The sequence below is a fragment of the Sphaerulina musiva genome (assembly GCF_000320565.1).
Source record: "Sphaerulina musiva SO2202 unplaced genomic scaffold SEPMUscaffold_2, whole genome shotgun sequence".
NCBI lineage: Eukaryota > Fungi > Ascomycota > Dothideomycetes > Mycosphaerellales > Mycosphaerellaceae > Sphaerulina > Sphaerulina musiva.
In genome coordinates, this window is record NW_016017384.1 from 2,396,164 (window position 1) to 2,418,774 (window position 22,611).

The following is a 22,611-nucleotide window of genomic DNA, read 5'->3' on the forward strand; positions in this document are numbered from 1 at the left end:
TTCTAGATGGTGTCCCGCTGCATGTGTGCTCAATTATGTAACCGACGAACCCCAGCATGCCAAATGTGGTGGTGGTAGGTGGTGACTTGGGTCCGTTTCGTTCGCTTTTCTACGTCCACCTCAGCTTTCGAGCCCTTCTGCGACAACAACATCCTCGACCACCACTTCTCGCCCTCTGCAATGTCTGCTCGCCTTTGATAGGGTGCAGTAGCGTTGCGTCTTCCCGTCTGCTTTCTTGCCACCGTTCTTCACCTCTACCTCGCTGCGGCTCTCCAGACGCCGCGTGCCCCGGGGTTTTTGACTTGCCTTTCTGGACTTGCGTCGACCGTGATCTCTCGAGCCCGCCAACGACAACACTCGTTCGACTTCCATCCCAAAACCCCCCCAGCCTCCGCTCGACGTGGTGTGGAACAGCAAGAGCATGCATAAGATCTCCAACTTCGTCAGCACTGGCCATGCTCAGCGCTTCTCGGGTATGGGTTTCACGCGTGGACAGCCCCAGCATCCGCAGCAGCAGCAGCAGCATCAACAGCATCCTCATGTGCCGCAGGAGCACATGCTGAATATTGGCAAGCGGACAGCGCCGGGAATGTCCGCGAGCCCCAGTCCAGCGATGCTCGGGCCCGTGATGGTGAACATGTCGTTCAACGTGCCCTTCAACTCGGCGTTGCCGGGCCCGGACAAGGACGATGTACTGTACAGCAGCTATGGAGCCTTCCAGCGATGGACACACCCTGAAGGCGCCGACGGCGACATGCCGAATCATGCTCTGCCTGTCCACACGCGTAATGTGGAGAATCTGCGCAGCTTGTGCAAGCAAATTAGCGAGAGCAGCGGCGACCGGATCCAAGCTACGGTCACGTCCTCGAAGCCCAAGCCCATCCCCGGCATACAGCGTGGTTCTCTGTCAGCACTGGTCACGAACGTATGCATCTCCGGTGACCACGACCTGGCGCACAAGATGCGGGCGAAGGTGCTGAACGAGACGCCGATCACACTGGTAAGTAATTCCGTTGCAAAGTGCAAAGTTGCCGTCGGCTGACTGGATTGTAGCGCTGCGAGACTGTCGATATCGACCGAGAAATCGTGTTCCCCCGAGGACAGGATGATGCTCGAAATGATGTTGTTGAACACATGGATCAGATCGCTGAAAATACGAAAGCAGACATTTTCCTCCTCGAGTCCAAGTCAAAGCGGAAGGACTCAGATTCCATCAGCTTCGCGAGCAACATGGAGAAAAGCATGGACAACCGGCTCCGCATATACATCTACGGTGATAGCGAGAGCTCGGAGAACGCAAAGACGCGACTGCTCATCATGATTGATCAACTGCTCCAGCGTTTCGTCGATCTTTTCCGCGTGGAGCTGTCCCTGCACAATCTGATCTCAGGCAGGCAGAGAAGGAATATCAAGCTGATTGAGTCTGCTACTGGTGCTGCAATCTACTTCCCACCCATGTTCCCAGCCGTCTTCGGCTACACACCACCTGGATCCGTTCCTCTTCGCAGTCGGGATGACATCATCATCACTGGCGATAGCATGGACAATATACTCCAGGCCAAGAAGAGATTGAACGACTTGGTCCAGGCCACGAAGACCTTTGTGAAGGACGTGCAGATTACGACGAATAAGATGGACTGCATTCTGCTCGAAAGATTGGACAAGATCCGAAAGATTATCGAGGCTAATGGCTCTTACGTCCTGCTGCCACCTCTTGGAAGCCGCAGTGGACATATTCGCGTGCAAGCCACCGACATTCTGAATGTGGAGCGCACGGTGCGTGAAATCATGGGTTTGGCTGGGCAGTTCTACAGCGCTTCCTGGTGGGTTACTCATCCAGAGACTTCCCAACGTCAGCCGACCCCGTCCGATGTGCGAGCCATGCTTCCGGATATCTGCATCAACAGTGGCGCTGAGGTCACCTTCGAGAAATTCAATTTCCACATCAATGGCAGCGACGACTCCGTTAAGGCTGCGATGTCGATCATCAACGTCTTGCCGTTCGTGAGAAAGGCACAATCTACTCTGCGCGTGAAGGTCGAGCTCGCAAACGAGCACAAAGAGTTTGTCAGTGGAAAGAAGAATGGCAAGATCAATAAAATCATGAGCCAGAGCAATGTTCAAATAGTATTTGACGGATTTAACGAGTACAACTTCTACATCGACGTCCGCGGAGCACAGTACGAGGCGACGAAAAATGGGCTGGACCTCGTCGAGCTTGAGATGCCGGCGTCCATCTCGTTCCATGTTCCGGACCAGTACCACAAGCGCATTATCGGTATCGGAGGTCAGCACATCCAGCGCATCATGAAGAAATATTCAGTCTTTGTCAAGTTCTCAAATGCCATGGATCGTGGAGGTATCGGCAAGGATGACGACGATATCAAAGTCGACAATGTCATTTGCAGAACACCTGCACGCAACGCCGACAACCTTGAACTAGTCAAGCAGGAGATTATGGACATGGTGGAGAAAGTCGATGCCGAATTTGTCTCCGAACAGGTCCCTGTTGATCGTCTCTACCATCGTGAACTTGTTGCTCGCATGCAAGAGATCGAGGAACTTGAAAAGAAGTGGAACTGCAAAATCACGTTTCCAGGCACTGAAGCTGCCAGCGACATCATCACGGTCAGTGGACCTGAGTGGCAGGTCCCGCAGGCCGTCGATGAATTTTTGGTAAGATCACGCTCGTTTCGCGAATGGCATGCGACATCAACTGATTTTCGTTGCAGGGCATGGTGCCAGAAACCCATGAGATCGAATTTCCATCTTCACTCGGGCTTCGCGAGTTCCTTACGTCCAACGAATTCCACCGGGACACGGCGCAGAAGCTCAAAGACCAGTATGTCGTCGAGGTCTCTGTCAGCGAGCCAAAGAATGAGAAGATTGGCGATCAAGTGGTCTTGGTCGAACGCCTTCTGCTCAACTATACCCGAAACAATGCTGGCGGGCTCAAAGATGCCATTGACTTCTTGTTACTGCCCTTCATCAGCCGAGGGCTCGATCAAAATGCTGTAAAAGGCGCTATTCCACGACCAAAGTCGGACTCCTTCGAGGACAACATGGCGTTCTTCGAATCCAAGCTGCTGCAACGCGCTGAGCCTCCTGTCCAGGATTCGCCGACCCGTACTACGTTTGGAGAGGAAGGTGCCACCCGGTCCATCTTCGATAAGCTGCGGAAGCCTAGTAGTATGGCCTCCTTCACTTCGTTCATGGACCGCAGGAGAAAGACTGGCTCGAATTCTCCCGCGTCCATATTCCTGCAAGGCTCCGGCAATGCTTCCAAGGCCTCTCTTGTCAGCATGGAGTCTCGCGATTCTGGCTATCGCCAATTCTGGAACGACTCTGGCATTGATCTCGATCACGACCAGCAGACCGGCCATGCCCATGCTAACAGCTGGGGCTCGATTGGCGGCGGTTCTTCTCGACCAAATACCTCCTCAAACTCACTTTCTGGCGCATTTGAGACAAAGTTTCCTTTCGGCGTAAACGGTAACGCCTCGACGAGTTCTCTTAACACTCCCATGATACCCGGTCTCGGCATGGTCTCCGGTACTCCTGCAGTCGGCGCGCACGAGGTCAAGTCTGCCAGTAACGGTGACGTGACACCCAAGTACGATGCTCACGCCGATCGATCGGCCGTGGGCAGCGGGAAGGGTCACTCGATGTCAACTGATGCTCAGCAACCACCGATCTCGCGCCCGGCGTCTACCAGTACCATGGCCACCACGATGACCACGAAGAATGCTTCTGCGAGTACCACATCTTCAGGATATACCCGGCCACAATCTGGCCTCCGCGAATGATTGTTGAAATGTTATTGTCGTTGGAAGCGATACGAATATGCCGTTTGTTTTGGTTGTTATTTTTCCCTATTTTTCCTCTCGCGTTTTGCTTTTTATTACTTGTTCGGGGATACCCATGTGCGACGTAAGGGAAGAAAAAAAAAGCCGTGCTTGCATGCTTGCAACAACATGCAACTCGCATTGATCTGAGGTGTTTGTGTGTGAGAGAGAGAGCGTGTGTGTGTGTGTGTGTGTGTCTGTGTGTACGTGAGAGAGAGAGAATGAGAGAGAATGAGAATGAGAGAGGGAGAGAGGGGAAAAAGGCAATGAGACTATGTTGGGGTTTGTCTTCTACAACAGGGAGAAACGGGATATACCACTTTCGCGACGACGGTTTTCAACGCAAGCAGCGATTTCGTCTTTTTGTTTTCTGAGAAGTTGCGGCGGATGAGGGGGGGATACCTTTGGTGGGCTCCTGATACACACTCTCTTCAACGAACGATGACGATGGAAACGAGGTGCTGAGGTCGAATTGGTTCGTTGGTGCATGTAGTCGAAAGACTCGTGCCACTGCTGCCAAATCGGGGCTGAGTACACATGTTATGACATACAGTAGTAGATACGGTAGACCAACGGACGAATCCTGACTCCAGCATCTGTTCGTGTGCCACTCACTTTACTTATTTTGTTCGCAGTCGTCCCTTTGATTACTCCCATGCACCCAAGTATCTAGCTGGGAGAGAGAGAGATTTTAAATGCAACAGTTGCGATTCCTTGGTCTATCAATGTATCGGTAGTTACGGTAAGTCTAAATTGATCCTGGACAACTCAAAATGACAACACTTTCATTTTCAAGACCTTTTTTCTCTTGCCACAACAGCCACAACGACACTCCATCTGATGAGACATCAAGTGCTCATCTCCTTTCCCCCAACTGCAACAGCAGCAACAACAACAACATCATCATCATCGTCATCATCATCAATCATCATCATCATCTAGTTACCAGCACGGTACTGAGAGTACAAAGCGTTGGCACGCTCGCTCTGGCCAGTGGTCCACTCAGTCATGCAAGCATCGTACGAGTAGTCCATGTAGTTGTGGATAGAGTCGACACCGGAAGCGTTAGGGCACGAGTCCTGGCTGGCAGGGCAGCCGTTGGTGGCAGTGCGCTGGATAGGAGTGTCAGAGACCTGGTCACCAGATCCGCTGCAGCTCTGGCCCTGGAAGACGTGGTAGACACCGAACCAGTGACCGACTTCGTGCACGGCAGTCAGTCCCTCGTCGTAGTTGGTGGCATCACCGCCGGGAAGGGAGCCTGCGAGGTTGATGCAGCCGTCGAGGACCAGGTCGGTGGAGGTGGGGTTGGCGAGAGGGAAGTAGCAGAAGCCGAGCAAGCCGCCGCCAAGGTCGGAAAGGAAGTAGAGGTTGAGGTCGGCGTAGGAGCCTTGCTTGAGGGATTGCTTCATCTGTGTCTCGGCGCTGCTGCCCTGGCCGGCGGCGGCCCAGGCGTTGTTGACAGTGATGTCGATGGAGACGGTGTTGAAGGAAATGCCCATGGCAGAGTAGGCATCGTTCATCACCGACATTTGCTCCTGTGCCATGGCGCGGGTGTATTGGCCTTCCTTGGCAGAGGTGGTCACAATGTGGACGTAGGTGTCAACCGAGATGGCCTGGGCGACAACACGCTGCAGGTCGGTAGCCATGAAGGCCTCGTTCTGAAAGGATGGGTCAGTACACCCATACCACTCTAACTGTGTGTGTGTGTGTTGGGGGAATGGTGACTATGAGGACTCACCATCTCAGCCATGTGGGTGGCATTGGGGTTCTCAGTTCCGCAACGAACGAAGTCAGCAGAGGCAAAGCCAGCAGCAGCCACTGCGAGGGTGAAGATGGAAGAAAGCATCTTGAAGGTGAGCTTGGAGTGGTGATGCGAGGCAAGTGAATGGAATTGAATGTTGTTGTTGGCTCTGATGGTTCTTCTTCCTTCGAGGGAGATGACTTCCTTTATACAAAGGCAACCTACCTGATACAACCTACTACTCCTACTACTCCTACTACTCCTACTACTCTACCACTATCAGGCGAAAGACGGCCGTCCATTGCAGCTGAAAGAAGCTCCACCGTGGGTGGTATCGCTTCTCATGCTGTCTCGGGGCAGCACATTGCTGTAATGGGCAGGAGTGAACGATTGGTAACGACCCGCCCCAGCCCAGCAGGTTCGGACATTGGTCTGCTATCGCATCCGGCCCTAGAAGGCAAAGATGATCGTCTGTCCGCCACAGCAGCCAAGATATGCTAGAAGGCCATCGTGTAGGCCGTGAAGGTGGTAGGTCAAGCTTAAAAAAATCCGCTCTAAGCCACCAGTGGGGCCGTCGGAGGGAACCGTTCCAAGTAGGTGACTGGCACATGGTGTACCTCCTTAGGCGAGACCATATAGCACCTGCAGCGGACCGGTCGACTTGGCACCCTTGTGGAGGTCGATCCAAGCGGGAAGGTGATGGTGTGTAGTCGCATATGTGGTTGTTCGGAGCGCCCTTGTGTATGCAGTTGTACCACACATTTCGCTATTCGCCGTGGGGGGGCGGGAGGGGAAAGGGGTCATCAGATGGAGAGAGAAAGGGAGGAGGCGAAGACCGAAATGCTGCATGAGGTGCTTTGTCCGGGGTGAATGAAGGGGACATTATGTCGGTGGCGATATACTACTACTACTGCTACTTACTACTAGGATGTATGATGATGCTCTCTCTACCAAAAAGTGTTGACGAGTATTTCTTGGTACGACTTGAATGCAGGACGAGACGCCACGCGAGATGAATTCTTTCCTGTTCCTGGTCTGTCAGATATAACTTTCATATTACACGCATACTGGCGGTGGACTTGTAGTGGAGTCTGGCAGCGTTGTGGCGTCAGGGAGAGAGATATGGGAGGAGTGTGTGCGTGATGCATGCATGCATGTAGGAGGTAGCAAGTAGTGTAGAGATTAGGGGAGGGGGGGGAGGAGATCTTCATGGCTGGCAGCCCAATCCACTGTGAAGTTTTGCCAAGTCCAGCGCCAAGGAAAGCCAAGGATAAAAGTCCACATCACAGCACTATGTTGTGCATACAAGCATACCAAAGTCTCCATAAATATATGCCACTTGCAAGCATACCTCCTAGGTACATAATAGGTACAGTACCGTACAGTATCTAAAGGTACCTTAGATATCGGCAACTACATACTACCAGGTATCATCCCCCCTCGGAGCCATCTCTTGGAAAACTACCGTACCTTACCTACGCCACAACCATCACTCGAAGCCCTTCCGTGCGTGTTCCATGAGCCATGCATGATCCAATCCATTGACCGAATACTTTGAATCTTGGAACGGAGAGGATTCCTTTACCAAGCGAAGCCCTCTCGTCGACTCCTGAATATCAGGGGAAGAAGCGGATACAGGGCATATAATCATCAGGTATGTAGGTACATATATGGTGGTATCTCTGTTCTTCTGCACTACTGCAGGAAACAATTGGAAGAGAAACCTCAAACTACCTACCTACCCTTTTCTTCATCGGCGTGCAAGTATGTACCCACACGTAACCTGAGATATCAAAGGATCTCTCGTAAAACCATAGACAAACCGAGAGAGAGCATTATCTTCATCATCAGCATCGGCATCATCAGCATCGGCATCATCATCAACTAGTCAGTACCTGCATTGTAGTATAGTAGGTACAATAAGGTAGTATACAAGTAAAGTAGTAAGGTATGGATTTGGTATACATGCTCCGATAGCCAAGCACATGCCAAGCAGAATAGCGGGCAAGTCGTTTCTATGTGGTTGATCTTTTTGATGCGACCCTCCACTTCTGGCCCGGTCGAAACCAAACCTCAAAGGGAAGGTGTCGCGTATATCAATAGGACTGACTGGATGTTGATGAATGATGATGATGATGATGATGATGATGTCCTCAGGAGGAGGAGGAGGGTCACAGTATAGCAAAGTTTGTACTGTACTGTACTGTACTGTACTGTAGTCCTAGGCAGACTTGGCTAGGGATACGATCTTTTTTTGTAGGTAGGTAGTTCGATAGGAATACGAGATTCATTAACTGCTTGCTACCTACGACCGCTGATCAGATAAGAAGGAAGAGTGGCTGGAAAAAAAAAATGCCAAGCGACTATGTGAGGTTCTGTACGAGGTATCTAGGAAAACCAGCCTAGAAGGAAAAAAGAAAAAGAAAAAGAAGAACCAAACTCCGCCATCGCTCTACAACATTCTAGGTATACTACTTTTTTTTTGTCCTGCCCTTTCTTCTCTTTTCCTACTCTCATTGTGTTCATATCGTAGTTAGTCATTCAAAAAAAATACCCCCCCCCCCCAAATAATAAAAAACACCAAAAAAATACTTTATTTTACTGTCTGTTTCACTTCACTTCACTTCACCTCGTATCCCTCTCTATACATGTACGAATACGACAAAAAAATCAAGAAAATAAATGAAACAAATCAATCATCGTACTCAACAAACAACAAGCAATTGTGATGTCCCTCGCATATATGTACATGTATAAAGGTATGCACACCTGCATGCATACGTGTGCTACATGTACCTTTTTGCATAATGCATAGTGTATAAGGTAGGTAGGTACAATAGGTACCTAAGGTAAGGTACAGATAGGTACATGTAGGTACGCTCGAGCTCAGCGCAGAACAGAACAGAACAGAAAGCGAAGCGAATCGAAGCGAAAAGCCTCTAAGAGCTTTGCTACCTACCTGTAAGGTACATGATATAAGGTATACAGGTACCTAGGTAGCAATACTGCAAATAAGGCTGAAGAAGAAAGAAGAAGAAGGACAGGGACAACAAGCCCGCTCGAGCGCGCAAGAACTTGAATAGAACTTGAATGGAACCTTACCTATTGTACTTACCGACCTACCTTACCTACCTTACCTAGGCACACCTACGTATGACTCTCTTGTACATACATGTAGGTATATACCTACCTCTTAAGTACAGTAGCTACCTTGCTAAATATAGTACCAACGAATAATGAACTATTCATCCCTTCTCCCTTCATCCCTTCTCCCTACCTACAACTACAATTCCTACCGACAATACAACCTTGTACGGGATATAGGCTATAGCACAACATCATCGTCACATGAAATAAAAAGAAGAGAGAGAGAGAGAGAGAGAAAGGCACCGGGGTCGGAGTTAGTTCATAGTTACCTTACCGGGCAGTTAGTCTACGGGAATTCTCTTCCGATAGAACTAAACTCAGGTACCTTAACCCTTACGGCAACTTGCTATAGCGTATACTCCGAACTGCCGGACATCATCACTATCTAGCTTACCTAGGTACCTACTTACATGGATAATAATGTAAAAGAATACCTGCTCGACAGTAGTAGTAGTGGGTTAGGGGGGACAGTAGTCGGTAGTTATGTGCAGTACTGCACAACAACCGGCATCGCACGTCGCCAGAGAGCTAAAAGGGGAAGGTGGGAGGTGGGAGATGAATGATATGTACCTTATAGTATACAAGTCGGGCACGACTCGGACTGCTACCCTAGGAAAGTACATTGTATGTACCTACCTACCTACACATTTACTTGCTTGACTATCTAAAGACCTAGGGAGGCAGGGAGGTAGGTATATAATCTCTTCTAGCCATGGTATACAACAATCATTATGAGGGGCCGGGAGGTCCAAAGAAGGATAGTCGCCACGAAGAGTTCCGTCGAGATGCTGTGGGGTACCTGCCTGGGTAGCCATGATCTATCTATCATCTATGTACCAAAAACACAACAAATCCACCAAATCGCTCAGAGTGAAAACATCATGCATGCTCCGCTCGCTATGTATGCTCAAGTCACCACCGAAATGCGTATGCACAAACAGCCGCTCCAAAAATCCCCCCCTTCTCCCTCGAATCCTTCAAGACGCTCACAGCATGCTTCTTACTCCTTCCAACCGAAACCTGACATCTTTGAGAACTTTGCTTGTTGGTTTCCACTCTTCAAACTCCTTAACGAGCTCCTTGACCTCCAGCTGCAGCTTCGGATCTTTCTTGACAATGTCCTCTTCGAGCATGCCTCTCACAGCCCATGGCAGCACGTATGGATTCTTCTCTGCAGTGCCGGTCGACGCAGCAGGCTCGTACGGACTCATGACGGGGGCTATCCCTGGAGGCGCCAAACTAAGACTCCCAAGTGAGCCGCGTCGCATGTGGTTAGCAGCTGTCATATTCGGTGGATAGCTAGCGTATGAACCACGCCTTGAAGCAGCTTCTTCCATGCTCTTGCGCGACTCGTCGACAGAAGTCTTCCGATGAATCTGGAATGTCGCAGGCGAGACATCGCTACTTTCGAGCGCAAACTCGATGGCGGTGCGATACACAGCAGGATCGTCGTAAACTCTGCTGTGGCCGGCGCCACCAACAATGCTACCTGCAAGTGGCGCTGATATTTCGCGCAGCAGCCCGTGATCACTCACGCCCAGGTTGCGGAGCTTTGCCGCAAACACGACCAGATGGATCAGGAAGTTCGAAGTATGCAATTGGCCATCAATGAAAATGGTCCTGTTCACGTACGGATGGTGCAAAGGCGTGTGCAAACTCGACTCCAGGCTCACGAGCTGATCATCCAGTCCTCCCACCAAAGTGATGCGAACGCCGTGCCTTAGACAGGTATCGAGAGCGTTTGCATATGCAATCGAAACTTTCGACGTCCTGTCCGAGAAATCAAAGAGCTCAAGCGCGCTGCCACCAAAAAATCTAGACTTATATTCCAGAAATGGCCCAAGATTGATGCCAGCCATCGCGCAAATACCAATGCGTGCATTTGGCGACAAGCAACCAATTTGAATGAGCTTCGCGACTAGCATTGTTGCGACAGGCACTCCCTGGCTGTGGCACGCAACCATGATGAAGTCTGCCTGTCGAAGTTGGGATAACCAGTTCAATAAGAGCTTCCAGAGTGTGTCAACTCGGTCGCTCACAAAGCCCTCGCCCTCAAGTGCGACCTTCTCGATCATGACATCTTTGATATCTGGTTGATGCTCTAGACACCACTTCTTGATAGATGCTGCAGCATAGTTGGCAAACCGAATAGACGTGCCAGTGGGCTGGCCAAGCACTCTTTGTAGTAGCGCGGCTGGAAAGAACCTGCAAAGGTCAGCGGAGGTTCCAATCGCGCCTATGAATGCTGTGTTTTGATCACCTACCCATGAACACCGATAGCAATAGCCTTGTGCACTTTGTGGGGCTGGGGCGACACATGAGGATGTTGCACAGACTTCGCGGGCTGCGTGAGATGCAGAGACGAGCCGATGTAACGTGTCAATCGATCTAGATAGCCCATCTCGCTCACCGTCGGGTAGGTGTCTCGAAATGTAGGGAGTACTAAGTTGGGATGAATCTGTTTTAGCTTGCCTCTCTGTACCGGAGCAGGAGAGCTCTCTGGGGTATCGTTCGGGGTAAAGAATGCTGGGGTCTGTACTTGTGATCCTGTTGGTGTTGCTGCCGCTGTCGTTTCACCAGAGAGATCTTTTGACTTCACGTTCTGCTTCCGACCACGCTGCAAAAGCGACCCGCTTCGCTTCACCTCAGCGTTCGCATCGCGCTGCTCATTAAACTGCGCTGCCTCGGGATGGCTTTGCGACGGCGTATCTGCCACTGCGAGCTCGCCGACTAGTTTCTGTGTGTCCTCTTCGCTTACCTTCGATCTCTCCTTGGGCTTGTCTTTCGACCAGAATGCCCAGCCCGAGGATCTAGGTCTATCTTCATCATCCTTGGGCTCGACCGACTCGGTCGACTTCACATTTGTGGTGGTAGCTTCCGCCTCTCCAGTGACTTGCACGGGCGGTAAGCTGGCTTGCTCGACCCGAGGCTCCCCAGTCTCCTGCTCACTCTGCTCTCGTTGTACACGATCTGCCTCTCTCTGCCGCTCTTCCTCTTCGGCCTGCTCTTTCTGTGCTTTGCTCCAGAGGCCGAACCACGATCTAGCGGAGCCATACTTTGTGCTGGTGCTCATTTCTGGCTGCGGCCCCCCAATTAGATCTTCTGCGGCACTGCCCTGCTGTGTACTTGCATCGTCCTGTGCATCCAATTCGGGTGTTCCAGGTAGAGGCGTGTCATTAGCCTGCTCCGCGATGGCGTCATCTATGGCCGTTTTGTTACTGCTCTTCAACCCTTCTGCTTCGCTGTTGTCGCCGTCAGGTCTAGACCACCACCCAAACCAGCCGCCCGAAGCAGGTCTCATGCTTGTCGTCTCTGCCTTCGCATCGTCCTCCAAAGGCGCAGGCGTAGCGGCAGGCTCAGGGGGCAAGGGTGCTTCCTCTTCGACGATGCCTTTGCTTTCCACTGGCACAGATTTTGCCTGCTGCTTCTCGCAGACCTTCCCCTTCTCGTCTGCACCAAGGCTCTTGCGCGGTTTCGGCACGCTGGCAGGATCAGGCACAGCGTGGACTCTCGTCGCTTCCGCCACTAGAGGACCACTCTTTCTACTGCTGCCCTTGAAGCTATTGCTGACGCTTTGGCTGGGTTTTCGAATGCCGTCCTCCTTGCTGGAGGACTCCGACGACACGCCCTTGTCTACCGATACGCACTCCCGGGCAACCACTGCAGCAGTTGGCAAGGCTTTCGCCTTCCACGAGGCGGCCGAGTACCAGCTGTGGCGGGGTCCCGGAGCAGCCTGATGAGGCGAGCGTTTCCGAGGGGTGCTGGTGCTGTTGCTGCTGTTACCGCTGACCACGCCCGCTGCGTTCGGATCCATTGAGAGGGAGGCGTGTCTGGCTCCATCGTGCGGGCTCGTCGTGTTGGGGGCTGATTGGTTGTCGTTGGCTAGGGCGGGCTGCATATCGTCGTTATCGCTGCTCAATCTAGTCTTCTTACGCGCCGGAGCCATAATACTATTACTCTTCAGATCAGTGCAGATGGCGTGCAGCTTCCTCTGCACGAGGCAAGTTGGACGGGGCCAGTGTCAAGTATCAGCTCCAGCTGTTCTTTGTGCAGAGGAAGAAGCATCAGGTAAGGTAAGCACCTTAGACGGGACTCGTGGTACCTGGAGTGAGTGACTTTGGGGCCATCACCACAGTACGGTTAAAGACTACTTAAGTAAACTCGTCGCGTGAGTGCAATTATGACGGCGAGTGAAACCTAAAATGCGCCCGCGAAAGTCAGGTGGTAAAGTGCACTGCAGGAAGGACTTCCACCTTCCAGCTTTGTTCAACACACCTGTCGACATGCGATAGAGTAACGGTAGGAGGTACCTCCTACACTTGGCTGCATCTGCACGGGATGCAGGCGATGAAGAGCGTACCAAATGGTGCATGCCTTACAGAGCAGTCGCTGAGTGGTACCTACAGAGGCCGCCTCTACCGCGCCGGACCTACCTCCTAGGAGGTATGTATTCTATGGGACGAAATTTGGGAACAGAGTTCAGATGAGCTGCCAAACCAATCTTGTTGTCCTGTGACTATGTAGGTACCTAGGTAAGGTAGGAAGGTAATAATGTAGCTGTCTATCCAGCTCCATCACCGCCGTCGCCTCCGGACCTTCCTCTCTCACAGCGCTGAATACTCGCATTATTCAGACAGCTAGACAGCTTGCAGAACATTCTCCGCAGCAGTCACAGTGACCGAAGGCGCCTCGTCTTCCACAAAGATGCTCCTCACGGCGCCGGCTTCGACAATAGCGGCATACCGCTGTGATCGGTGGTTGCCGAGGAGGCCAGATGCATCGAAATCAAGGCCAGCAGCGCGGGTGAACTATATTGATGTTAACATGCTGTTCGGAAGCCGAGTGCAGACGACACAATACTCACGTCGCCCTTGTCGTCAGCCAGGATATGCACCAGAGGGTTGTTCCAACCATTCTTCTCGGCCCATGCTTGTGTGGTGAAGGCGTCGTTGACCGCGACAATGTAAATCCCCGTAACGCCTTTTGCGGCGAATTGCTCTGCCTTCTCGACGTAGCCCGGGACTTGCGACGAACAGGGTGGAGTGAATGCGCCTGGCACACCGACGACGATGATCTTGCCACCGAGAGTGGCCAATTCGACAGTGGCTTTCTCGGGATCTTTCTCCTTCAGTGCTACTGTTGGCAATTTGGAGCCTTGTGCCAGTGGCTTAGCACCCTTGAGCTTGTTGACAATGCTGGACATGGTGGTGGTGGGGATGGTATCTGCTAACACGTATGGGGTATTTGTGATTCAACAGTATCGAAGGGGGGTGTAATGTATCTTAGTGATCACACACAGAGAAACTGGAATGCTACTGCGTCATATATAAGTACAGTGTCAGCCTCTTCCATGCAGTGATGGAACAGGAGGGGCAATAAGATCGCAACTTCATCATATTGGTATGAGATCATAGCTTGACATGAGTCTACAAAGTTAGATCGACACAAGTCAGAGCGATTTGGGGCAAGCCAACGCCCATCACCTTCATCATGGTGAGATGATGTGCTTTCTGCTCCAGCCAAGGATATGATTTGGAAGTATTTGGCGTTGGCAAGGACTGTTTGTGTTTATTATTGTGTTCCGGATAGGTGGTAGTGGTACTTCTTTTGCAAGCAGGTTAAATGTGGGGTCGTATCCATGTGCCCGAGAAATAGGTAACAGCATTTCGCCTCCCTACGACAGCGTTGTCCACGCGGCCCCAAGGAGTTTGACTGTGCCAATCGGTCAGCATTTAAAGACAAAGATCAGGCACCGGAGTACTGGCACTGCCTCATGTCTCTCGGAGCTTACTGGAATCCTAAGAGCAGGGCATCATGGTGCGGCAGGGTGATAAGAAACCAAGAACGCGACGCTGGCGCTGCAATCTTCTAGAAAACATGTGTACCTATATTACTTGAGCTGGTCTATTCTTTCTCACAATCACCCTTATTCATCATCCTCTGTATTCTCGCAAGCGAAAGGGCTTTTAGCCCGAAGTTTCGGCCCATAACGTGAAAGGACAAAGGGTATAGGCGCAAGGAGAACCGCCAGCCCGGTGATAATCGTGCCTGCCCAGCTGGTACCGAGCTTCTCATACATAACGTTGCCCACCATTGGGAAAACGGCACCTCCAATGTTTCTTGCTAGCCCAATACCAGCCAAGGCAGACGCGGAGTAAGCCATGTAGCTCTCCTCGGTGTATATGGCTACCATAAATATGAGCGTAAAGAAGCTGAAACCGAACAGAGTTGTCGCAAGAATTGGGACCACCCAATGTACACCATATGCTGGTGAAGCCCAAGCAAACCAAGCGAGACTTATCGGCAGCAGGATGGCAGCTAACTTTCCCAGTTGTACACGAGCTTCGGGCATGTATCTTGGTGTGGTAGAGCGGCCGCGCTCGAGGAGATTGCTTGCTTCAGAGGTGCCAGAGTCTTCCGAAGATTTTCTGTTCCCACGGACTTGGTGTTGATAATAGCGTTCCTGCCAGATGCCAGCGATCGGACCCAAGCTGATCCCTAGGATCAAACCTAGAAAGCAATACCCAACACCGGCTGTGTCGAACCCATAGCCTGCTTTGCCAAAAACAAGCCCGAACGCTCCATTGAACATAAAAGACAAGCCATACAAGAGAAAATTGAAAAGAGCACCGAAGATGACGATGGTCTCAGTGGACAGGAAGCGGAAGGGCCGCGCCAGTGTAACAGTGAACAACGTCTTCAACGATCTCGCTTGAACCTCACTAGGTATTGTCTTGCCCTGCTTGCGTGCCCTTCTTCGAAGCAAGACGGAGTGTCGTGTCTCATTTCCAAAAGGCACTAGTACGATTACAAGCTGAAGCCATAGAGCTGCGCAAATACCGAGCAGTGTCCAGAGGACGGTCCGCCAGCCATGCTGTTGAGCCACAAGGGACATCAGGAAGAACCCAATGGGACTGCCGCCAACGGCCGCCCAGAGGAATACGTTCATCGCGGGTCCAACCTCGTCACGAGCAAATAGGTCTGCTATCGTGCCACCAAAATTGGCAATTGTCACGCTTGCGAAAGCGCCAGATAGCAGTCTTAGCATAAAGAAAATAGGAAGGTTGTTTACCAAAGCGGTCAAGCCCAGAAAGACCAGGAAGATGCCATAAGGAATCAAATATAAAGCTGTTCGTCCATAGTATTCCGACAGAGGAGCCTACCGATGAAAGATAAGCCCGGGTCTCATAGTTGGCGGCGCCTGTGCATGATGACTCTCGTGGACTATACATCGTGGAAGCAGAAAAGACAGTTGCTTTGACTTACAATGAGCCTAATGGTAACAAAATCGAGGTAAGCACGTGTTTCTAAAGCAGGCTTATCTCACCAGGGCCTTTCTCGTCTTGTCGCCGTGGTGGGCTTGGCCTTGGAGAGACAGCGAGAGCAAGGGGATTTGCTCACATAGGTCCAAAAGCCAGGCCAAGCACGTACAAGCTCAGTCCGAGATGGCTAAGCTGGTGGCTGATGCCAAAGTCTTTGGCGAAGCTCTCGCTTGCTGGTGAAAAGCCAGAAGCACCGAAAGATACTGTCAGATCAACCAGACCTATGCTCGACACCACCAACCATTTCCTCCACGATGGCCAGTTCCGTGGGTTGGTTGGGTCGCCGGGAAGAAACCGAGCCAGACCGTCGTCGGCTTGCGCGGTGTCGGTGGTGACCTGATGCTGTTGGGTCATGGTGGTGAGTGGTGGCATGGATGTTGAGGAGAAAGGAAAGTAGGTATCGCAGAGAGAAGAGGAAGAGGAAGAGAGGTACCACAGTACCTAACCTGTTACGGGGTTACCTGCCAGGTAGGAGGTAGGTTCCTTACCGTATGGCGTACGGTACTTGGTACCTCCCACGTCCAGGGAGGGAGAGGGGTCCCACTCTGGACGGGTTGTCGCGTGCGACCGTGCGTGATCTTACATGAGGCAAACGCGCATGCAAGGATGCCTCAGTCAATGAGCTATCCCATCCCGCCTAGTCCGACTGGTCCGTGTGGCCCGCCTGGTCCGGCTAGCGACCCCTCGTCCGCCCAGCCCGCCAACCTGAAGCACCCTCGCACCTGCCTCCGCCTTTCCTCTTTCCTTTTTAGTGCTCCACGCTCCGTGAGGGTCGACGCCTCGACGATCTCCCACTCCCGCCGACGGACGGGATGGTCCACGGACGATCGACGAAAGGACGAAAATGGATTGTGGGATCAACCTATTAGGGCACTCTTAGTAAGCTGGCGTGACTGCCTCACCTGCTCTTCAATCTCTCTGTGTCCGGTTTTGTTTCTTCTGTCTACATGTATACCAGGTAAGCCTAAGGTACATAAGGTACCTCACCTCAGGTACATTACCTGATCTCCCGTTCTACCACTGCTTCCGTCCTTCATACCTCAGGTACATGTACCTCATATCAGATATGTACCTACCTACCTGTCGCGCCCCCTCACGCTGCATTCATTCCCTCGACACTTCACTGGCCTGTACCGACTGATGCATATACAGTTATACACTATCCACGGTCTGCCCATGGAGCATATTGGACAGGCCGAAGCGAGAGGCAGTGTAATCACAATACTGCAAGGAAAATTGAGTCTTTGTACCCCTACCCACATCTCACCAACAGAGGCCTGCTTATTGACTCGACAGACTCTGTGTGACCGTGTCAGCGAGAAACCGGGTACACTGCATGTATTTCAGCAACATGACGGCGTGCCACAATCTCGATTGCAGCGCGGAGCAGGGCAAACGGCGACATACCCTGCGGCGCTAGACTGAGCTCACCTACGAATGTGGTCAATGGACGAAGGCTGCACACATTGCAAGCGCGGACTAAGGTACATGACATGTATTTGATGAAGGAGCAGGTCGTGGGTTGACCTGAGGTACAACTTCCAACCGCTTGAAAGGTTCCCCACAATAACAACAACAGCAAGCCTGCCTCCTCACTCGGTTCGTCTCGCAAGCCGAACGGGCCCTGGCTAGGCGGTATTGCTGGGGAGTCGGGACTGGATCTCTTCATTCTCTTCCTCACATCCAGCCCTGCCACTGAATCTTGCTGCCACGCTGCCTCATTTGTGCGTCGGGCCTCGATGCACAGATAAGCCCCCATGCTTCCGTGCAACTCCCGCTTCAGTGCACTCTCCGACTGCTCTGGGCATGCCTATCGCCCACACTGTAGGAGTACAGCCGACTGCTCTTGTTATAGTAAAACCAACCACCAGGTCCGCGATCTGTACCGCTTCCACGCCTCAAGGCTTGCGGCCCGCATTCGCCAGGCTAGAGTCATCGAGCACTAGTACGCTTGACCATACTATGCTTGCTTGCTCGGCCCTGACTCCTCGCGCTGCTATCTTCCACCCCATAGCTCTGCGCTAGATGAGTGACTTTCAAGGAGGTCCAGGCATGAACGGGCCCGGAATATTACCGAACCAGAGCAGCAGTACAACAACAGTACATATATGCTTCGCCAATCCCGATACCTCGCACCTATCCCCGAACCAGAGCAGCAGTACATCGTACAACAGTGCATTTATGCTTCGCCAACCCCGATACCTCACACCTATCCCCGAACCAGAGCAGCAGTACATCGTATAACAGTACATTTATGCTTCGCCAACCCCGATACCTCGCACCTGTCCCCGGTGTTCTCGAAGGCTCGGAGCTGTCACCTTGCGAGGCTGGGAGCCGTACTTGAACCCTCTTAGAGATTGAATGTGCCACCCTTGACCAGCTAGAAGCCAATTCAGAGAATTCTGCTTCACATGAATGCCATCCTCCGCACGGGTTTGCCCTCTATGTTGGCATTCCAGCGACCTGAACAGATGTCTGAAGGCCCGATAGATGTGTGGCGACGCCAGTACGTTCACGATCAAATGTCACTTCATCAGTGGCACCACAGCCAGGCTCTTCCAGTTGGCAATATCCACGACCCAGAATTCAAGTACTTCCACTCGGAATCTCGAGACTACGATGAACACATCCATCATGAAGGCGGCCCGCTAATATCGCCGCCGATGAGCTATGTACCAGAGACGAGTTGGGCATCTGATATGGATATGGAAACACCATCTACAGCTGGATTTCCAACGAGCGAGCCGGTTGACAATTATCATAATATGCGACATAATACCGCCCCGCATCATCTCAATATGCCACCACGGCACGAAAGAGTGCAGTCTAATGCTCAGAGTCCCAGAAGTTCCTACGGTGAACCAAATTCAGCCAAAGAGGACAGACCGAACTTATTCCGGTCCATCACAGCACCAGCATCATCAACAGACCACAGACCAAGAAGACTCCCCAACAACAATGTCTCTGGAGGAGCACCTCTCATCAAACGAACCGGTAGTGAGGACGAAGAAGACGAATACGTTCCCAACGGAGGAGTGGTCAAGCCACGAGCCAGAAAACGCCAACGCATTCCTCACACCGCGGTCGAGAGACGCTATCGCGAGAATCTAAATGCACATCTCGATAAGCTCAGACAGACCGTGCCTGCTCTAGCATCGAAGCCTGGTGAGGGGATTGGAGAAGGAGTCAAGCCGAGCAAATGCGAGATCCTCATCGGTGCCATTGAGCATATCGGTGCTTTGGACATCGAGAACTCTGGACTCAAGACCGAGGTTAGGGCTTTGCGGTCAAGATTGGAAGATCTGGAGAGATGGTGCAATTCCGGGACGTTAGTCAAGTGATGGCCTTGTGGACTCGTGTTGCAGTCTGCGACAGTTGATTGCATGCCTACTTTTCAACGAGATATGATCATTTATTTTCGTACATTGGCGACTGTGTAAGTCGCTCGTGGCAAGAGTGATGCTGTGATGAATTGGATGGGATGGGGATGGGAATGGAAATGGAAATTGGAATGGATTGGCGTTGAACAGAAAAGCTGTATCACAACATTTTGAACGAGACGGCTGTGAGCAAGTTCAGCCAAGATACACCCATACTCACGTACACCATCAGTCTCCATGCTCTCATGTTGCCAAAACCGGATGAACGTCTTGGCGCGCCTTCGCTAGAGCTTAATTGCTCTGCATGTATTTTATTTTTATTACTCATCTCTGAATCGCCATCGTCCGCCATGTCGCATGGCTTCACGATAGCGGATTTCGATATCCTGTCGATCTTTTTCGTGAGATTTTTGGCGGTCTTCCAGGTTCTCTTGGGTAGTCGGGAAGTCAGTTCGCCAGAAGTTAGCCGGAGTACTCTGTCGCTCGAAAGCTTGTCGATGTTTCCCATGCTGCTTTGTGAACGCGTGCACATGGGCCTGCAGCACAGCCTCTTTTCGCTTTGCCGCATCATAATTTCCCATTATCTGTTTGTACTGAGGACCTAAATAGTCATCCAAGGCCTGGGCGTCAGTCTTGCCTGACACCTTTTGCCCGCCCATGGCTATCACGCTCTGCATTGCACCGCCGCAGCAGTCAGACCTCGTACAAACATGCAACACCCGTCGCTGATCCCTACCACGGAGCGTATCGGCAAATGCGAACTCCGAACCAAGATAGTCGGGATTAATCCTAAAGTCGTCGAGCTTCATGGTCCGCACATCACGCAGGCGCAAGGGCTCTTCTTCTGGACGATGTGGAGGTGGTGGCGGCGGTTCAACGCCACGTGACATAGATGGTACAACAGGTCGTTTATTTGGCGACCTGGCCTCGGGGTGTGAAGATGGCGTTCGAGATTTTGCAGATGTTCGCATCTGACTCTTGTGCACTGACACTCGCAGATGACGCGGTACATCGGGTGTAAGATCTGACGGGTGGCCCGTAAGCAGCCCTTCAAGCGTAGCATCCTTGCAAGGCTGCGGTATTTCTACATCCTTGGGGGTGGGCATGACCTGACTAGAGTCATCGCCGTCCTCAGAGAGAACGCCAACCTTAGATCGAGTACTTTTGCGAGCTCCATTGGGCGCTGATATCGGAGTCAGTCTCGGTCGCGGCAGTAGAGGTGCATTGGCACTTAGCGGCCTCAGAACATCCTTATTGCCTCGTAATGAAGAGCACGGGGAGCTGGCTACTGGTAGCATTCCACCAATCTGCTCATTGACTTTCATGCTGGCCGGTAATGGAGCCGACATACGAGCCCTGGGATCTCCTTCAGACAGCGATGAAGTGCTTCTATGCAGCATTCTTCCAACATGTTCCTCGGAGCTGGCACGTCGTCCACTGCCCCTAGTTCGGTTGGATTGCTGACCTCCAGGCCTTATATTATCGAGCTCGTCACACCGACATGACTCGTCGTCATGGCACAGGCACGTCTGCTGTGGGTCTCCCGAGGGAACCGCTATATTCGTATGGGGAGAGCTAAACTCCCGTTTGATACGTCGTGGAGGCGACTCGCGTGCCGAAGACCGTGGCGCTCTCCGCTTCAGACAGCGTTCCGAAATCAGTTCAGGCTCCTCGTCGCTACTGTCCGGAATCTCCATCCGAGCATTCGAAGGTCGAAGCTGAGCTTCCTCGTCGACAGAATCGGTGGTCTGACTTGATCCAATTAGCGGCTGGGAGACTTGGGGCTGCTCTTGCCGTATATAGCCCTGCATATGTGGTGGGCTTGATTGCCTTGCCGGAGAGACAGGTGCCGGCTGCTCGCGACGCTGGGTGCCTTCTGCCGCCTTCAAGTTTGGCCGCGGCGTGCGATCCACATCTGCTGATGGCGCCTCTGCTGAGGTTACGACACCAGCTCGCCGGTCAGCCTTTCCGGAGCTCGACGTGCTCGGACGTGGGATTCGTCCCTCTGCTTCTTGACGATCAACATATGTTTTCCACTGCCACGCTTTACTTTTGTAGGCCTTGCATTTGGCATCAAGCGCGATGATCTTGCCCTCGCAGCGACGATGTAGCGCTTCGAGACTCTTGTATCTCCAGTCCAGCTCCTCATACATGCGATTCAGTGCCTCGTAGTCGGCCTCAGCTGGCCTGGCGTGCACCTTTCGACCTGCATGCGCCACCAGCTGGCCAGCTGCGCCGGAAGCGAGTTGAGTGTCATTCTCAGCGAGGCCACGAGCGGCAGCTGGTGGGCGAGTGGGGCTCTGCAGCTGCGCGCGCAAGGCAGCATTCTGGTTCTGGAGTTCCTCGATTTCGAAGTCCTTCTTCCCTATTATCGCAAACAGCTTTGCTTCCCTGCTGGTCTCGTGTTCGGCAGGCCTGGCGTCCATTGTGGTGGCAATGTCGGTATTGTCCTGGCGGCCAGCAGAGGAGCGCGGTCTCGGACATCCACCTGGGTCAGCCTCCAAGTCCGGACATATCAGTGGCTCTGAATCTGGCCGGCGGGGTCAGTGCAGCAGCAGCAGCAGCAGTCTGATGTTTGGGGGCGGAGACGAAGTAGTGAGCAGGCTACGATGGTAGGAGGTAGTTGTAGTTACCTCCTAGGAGGTACATGCACCTTATTGTATGCCAATACACGGTAGCTTTGGCGTAGGTTGGGAGGCACGGACGGGGCGCGCGGCGCTGACGCGCACTCGTTCTGAGGTTCCACGCACTCCTGACTAAGCATTCAAAACGCATGCCAAGATAGAACGAGTGCATAGTTTAAATTACGAGTGCAGGTCATGTTTTTCTTCTTCCTCTACATCTACTTCTATCGAACCATCTGCAAACTATCTACCTACTCTTACGATAATAGTTCACTACTATTTACTCTATATTTACCGAATCTATCTTGTACTTGTCTACAATTTACTCCCTCGACAACAGTAAGTATATATCTACTGTTATTATACTGTTACTATACCGTTAGTATATCGTTTCTAAGATAATTAATAGATGGCTCCTCAAATTACCCCGAATATGTCTCGCCTGATTCCAAGTATTGATTTATCAGACGTCCCATCAGGCTCTTCGCCAAGTACCTACGAGAGTCGGTGGACTTGGGAGAAAGCTACCTTACCAGCCGGTTCTCAAATGTT

At 52.0% G+C, this 22,611-nt stretch overlaps 7 protein-coding genes across 7 annotated transcripts; 2 read left to right on the plus strand and 5 right to left on the minus strand.

Moving 5' to 3' along the window:
* Window positions 1-186: 186 nt before the first annotated feature.
* Window positions 187-4,382, plus strand: SEPMUDRAFT_147530 (uncharacterized protein). Its single transcript, XM_016904356.1, has 3 exons — window positions 187-1,000; window positions 1,054-2,676; window positions 2,733-4,382. The coding sequence occupies exons 1-3, from the start codon at window positions 422-424 to the stop codon at window positions 3,804-3,806; spliced, it is 3,276 nt and encodes a 1,091-aa protein (XP_016763849.1). The 5' UTR covers window positions 187-421; the 3' UTR covers window positions 3,807-4,382.
* Window positions 4,383-4,548: 166 nt separating this feature from the next.
* On the minus strand, window positions 4,549-5,747 carry SEPMUDRAFT_147531 (metalloprotease). The gene is made up of 2 exons (XM_016904357.1): window positions 5,584-5,747; window positions 4,549-5,503 (listed from the first exon to the last, which is right to left on the minus strand). Exons 1-2 carry the CDS (start codon window positions 5,689-5,691, stop codon window positions 4,784-4,786), a joined length of 828 nt encoding a protein of 275 aa, XP_016763850.1. The 5' UTR covers window positions 5,692-5,747; the 3' UTR covers window positions 4,549-4,783.
* A 3,747-nt stretch (window positions 5,748-9,494) lies between these two features.
* On the minus strand, window positions 9,495-12,684 carry SEPMUDRAFT_147532 (uncharacterized protein). Its single transcript, XM_016904358.1, has 2 exons — window positions 10,998-12,684; window positions 9,495-10,938 (listed from the first exon to the last, which is right to left on the minus strand). Exons 1-2 carry the CDS (start codon window positions 12,677-12,679, stop codon window positions 9,720-9,722), a joined length of 2,901 nt encoding a protein of 966 aa, XP_016763851.1. The 5' UTR covers window positions 12,680-12,684; the 3' UTR covers window positions 9,495-9,719.
* Window positions 12,685-13,223: 539 nt separating this feature from the next.
* SEPMUDRAFT_147533 (Redoxin) lies at window positions 13,224-13,989 on the minus strand. The gene is made up of 2 exons (XM_016904359.1): window positions 13,598-13,989; window positions 13,224-13,541 (listed from the first exon to the last, which is right to left on the minus strand). Exons 1-2 carry the CDS (start codon window positions 13,934-13,936, stop codon window positions 13,371-13,373), a joined length of 510 nt encoding a protein of 169 aa, XP_016763852.1. The 5' UTR covers window positions 13,937-13,989; the 3' UTR covers window positions 13,224-13,370.
* Window positions 13,990-14,621: 632 nt separating this feature from the next.
* On the minus strand, window positions 14,622-16,409 carry SEPMUDRAFT_60894 (MFS general substrate transporter; the record flags this gene model as incomplete). Its single annotated transcript, XM_016909545.1, has 3 exons — window positions 14,622-15,892; window positions 16,000-16,006; window positions 16,135-16,409. 3 exons carry the CDS (start codon window positions 16,407-16,409, stop codon window positions 14,660-14,662), a joined length of 1,515 nt encoding a protein of 504 aa, XP_016763853.1. The 3' UTR covers window positions 14,622-14,659.
* Window positions 16,410-17,072: 663 nt separating this feature from the next.
* On the plus strand, window positions 17,073-19,397 carry SEPMUDRAFT_123955 (uncharacterized protein; the record flags this gene model as incomplete). Its single annotated transcript, XM_016901871.1, has 2 exons — window positions 17,073-17,119; window positions 17,206-19,397. The coding sequence occupies exon 2, from the start codon at window positions 18,467-18,469 to the stop codon at window positions 19,394-19,396; it is 930 nt and encodes a 309-aa protein (XP_016763854.1). The 5' UTR covers window positions 17,073-17,119; window positions 17,206-18,466.
* A 32-nt stretch (window positions 19,398-19,429) lies between these two features.
* On the minus strand, window positions 19,430-22,036 carry SEPMUDRAFT_147535 (uncharacterized protein). Its single transcript, XM_016904360.1, has one exon. It carries the CDS (start codon window positions 21,859-21,861, stop codon window positions 19,756-19,758), a length of 2,106 nt encoding a protein of 701 aa, XP_016763855.1. The 5' UTR covers window positions 21,862-22,036; the 3' UTR covers window positions 19,430-19,755.
* Window positions 22,037-22,611: the final 575 nt, after the last annotated feature.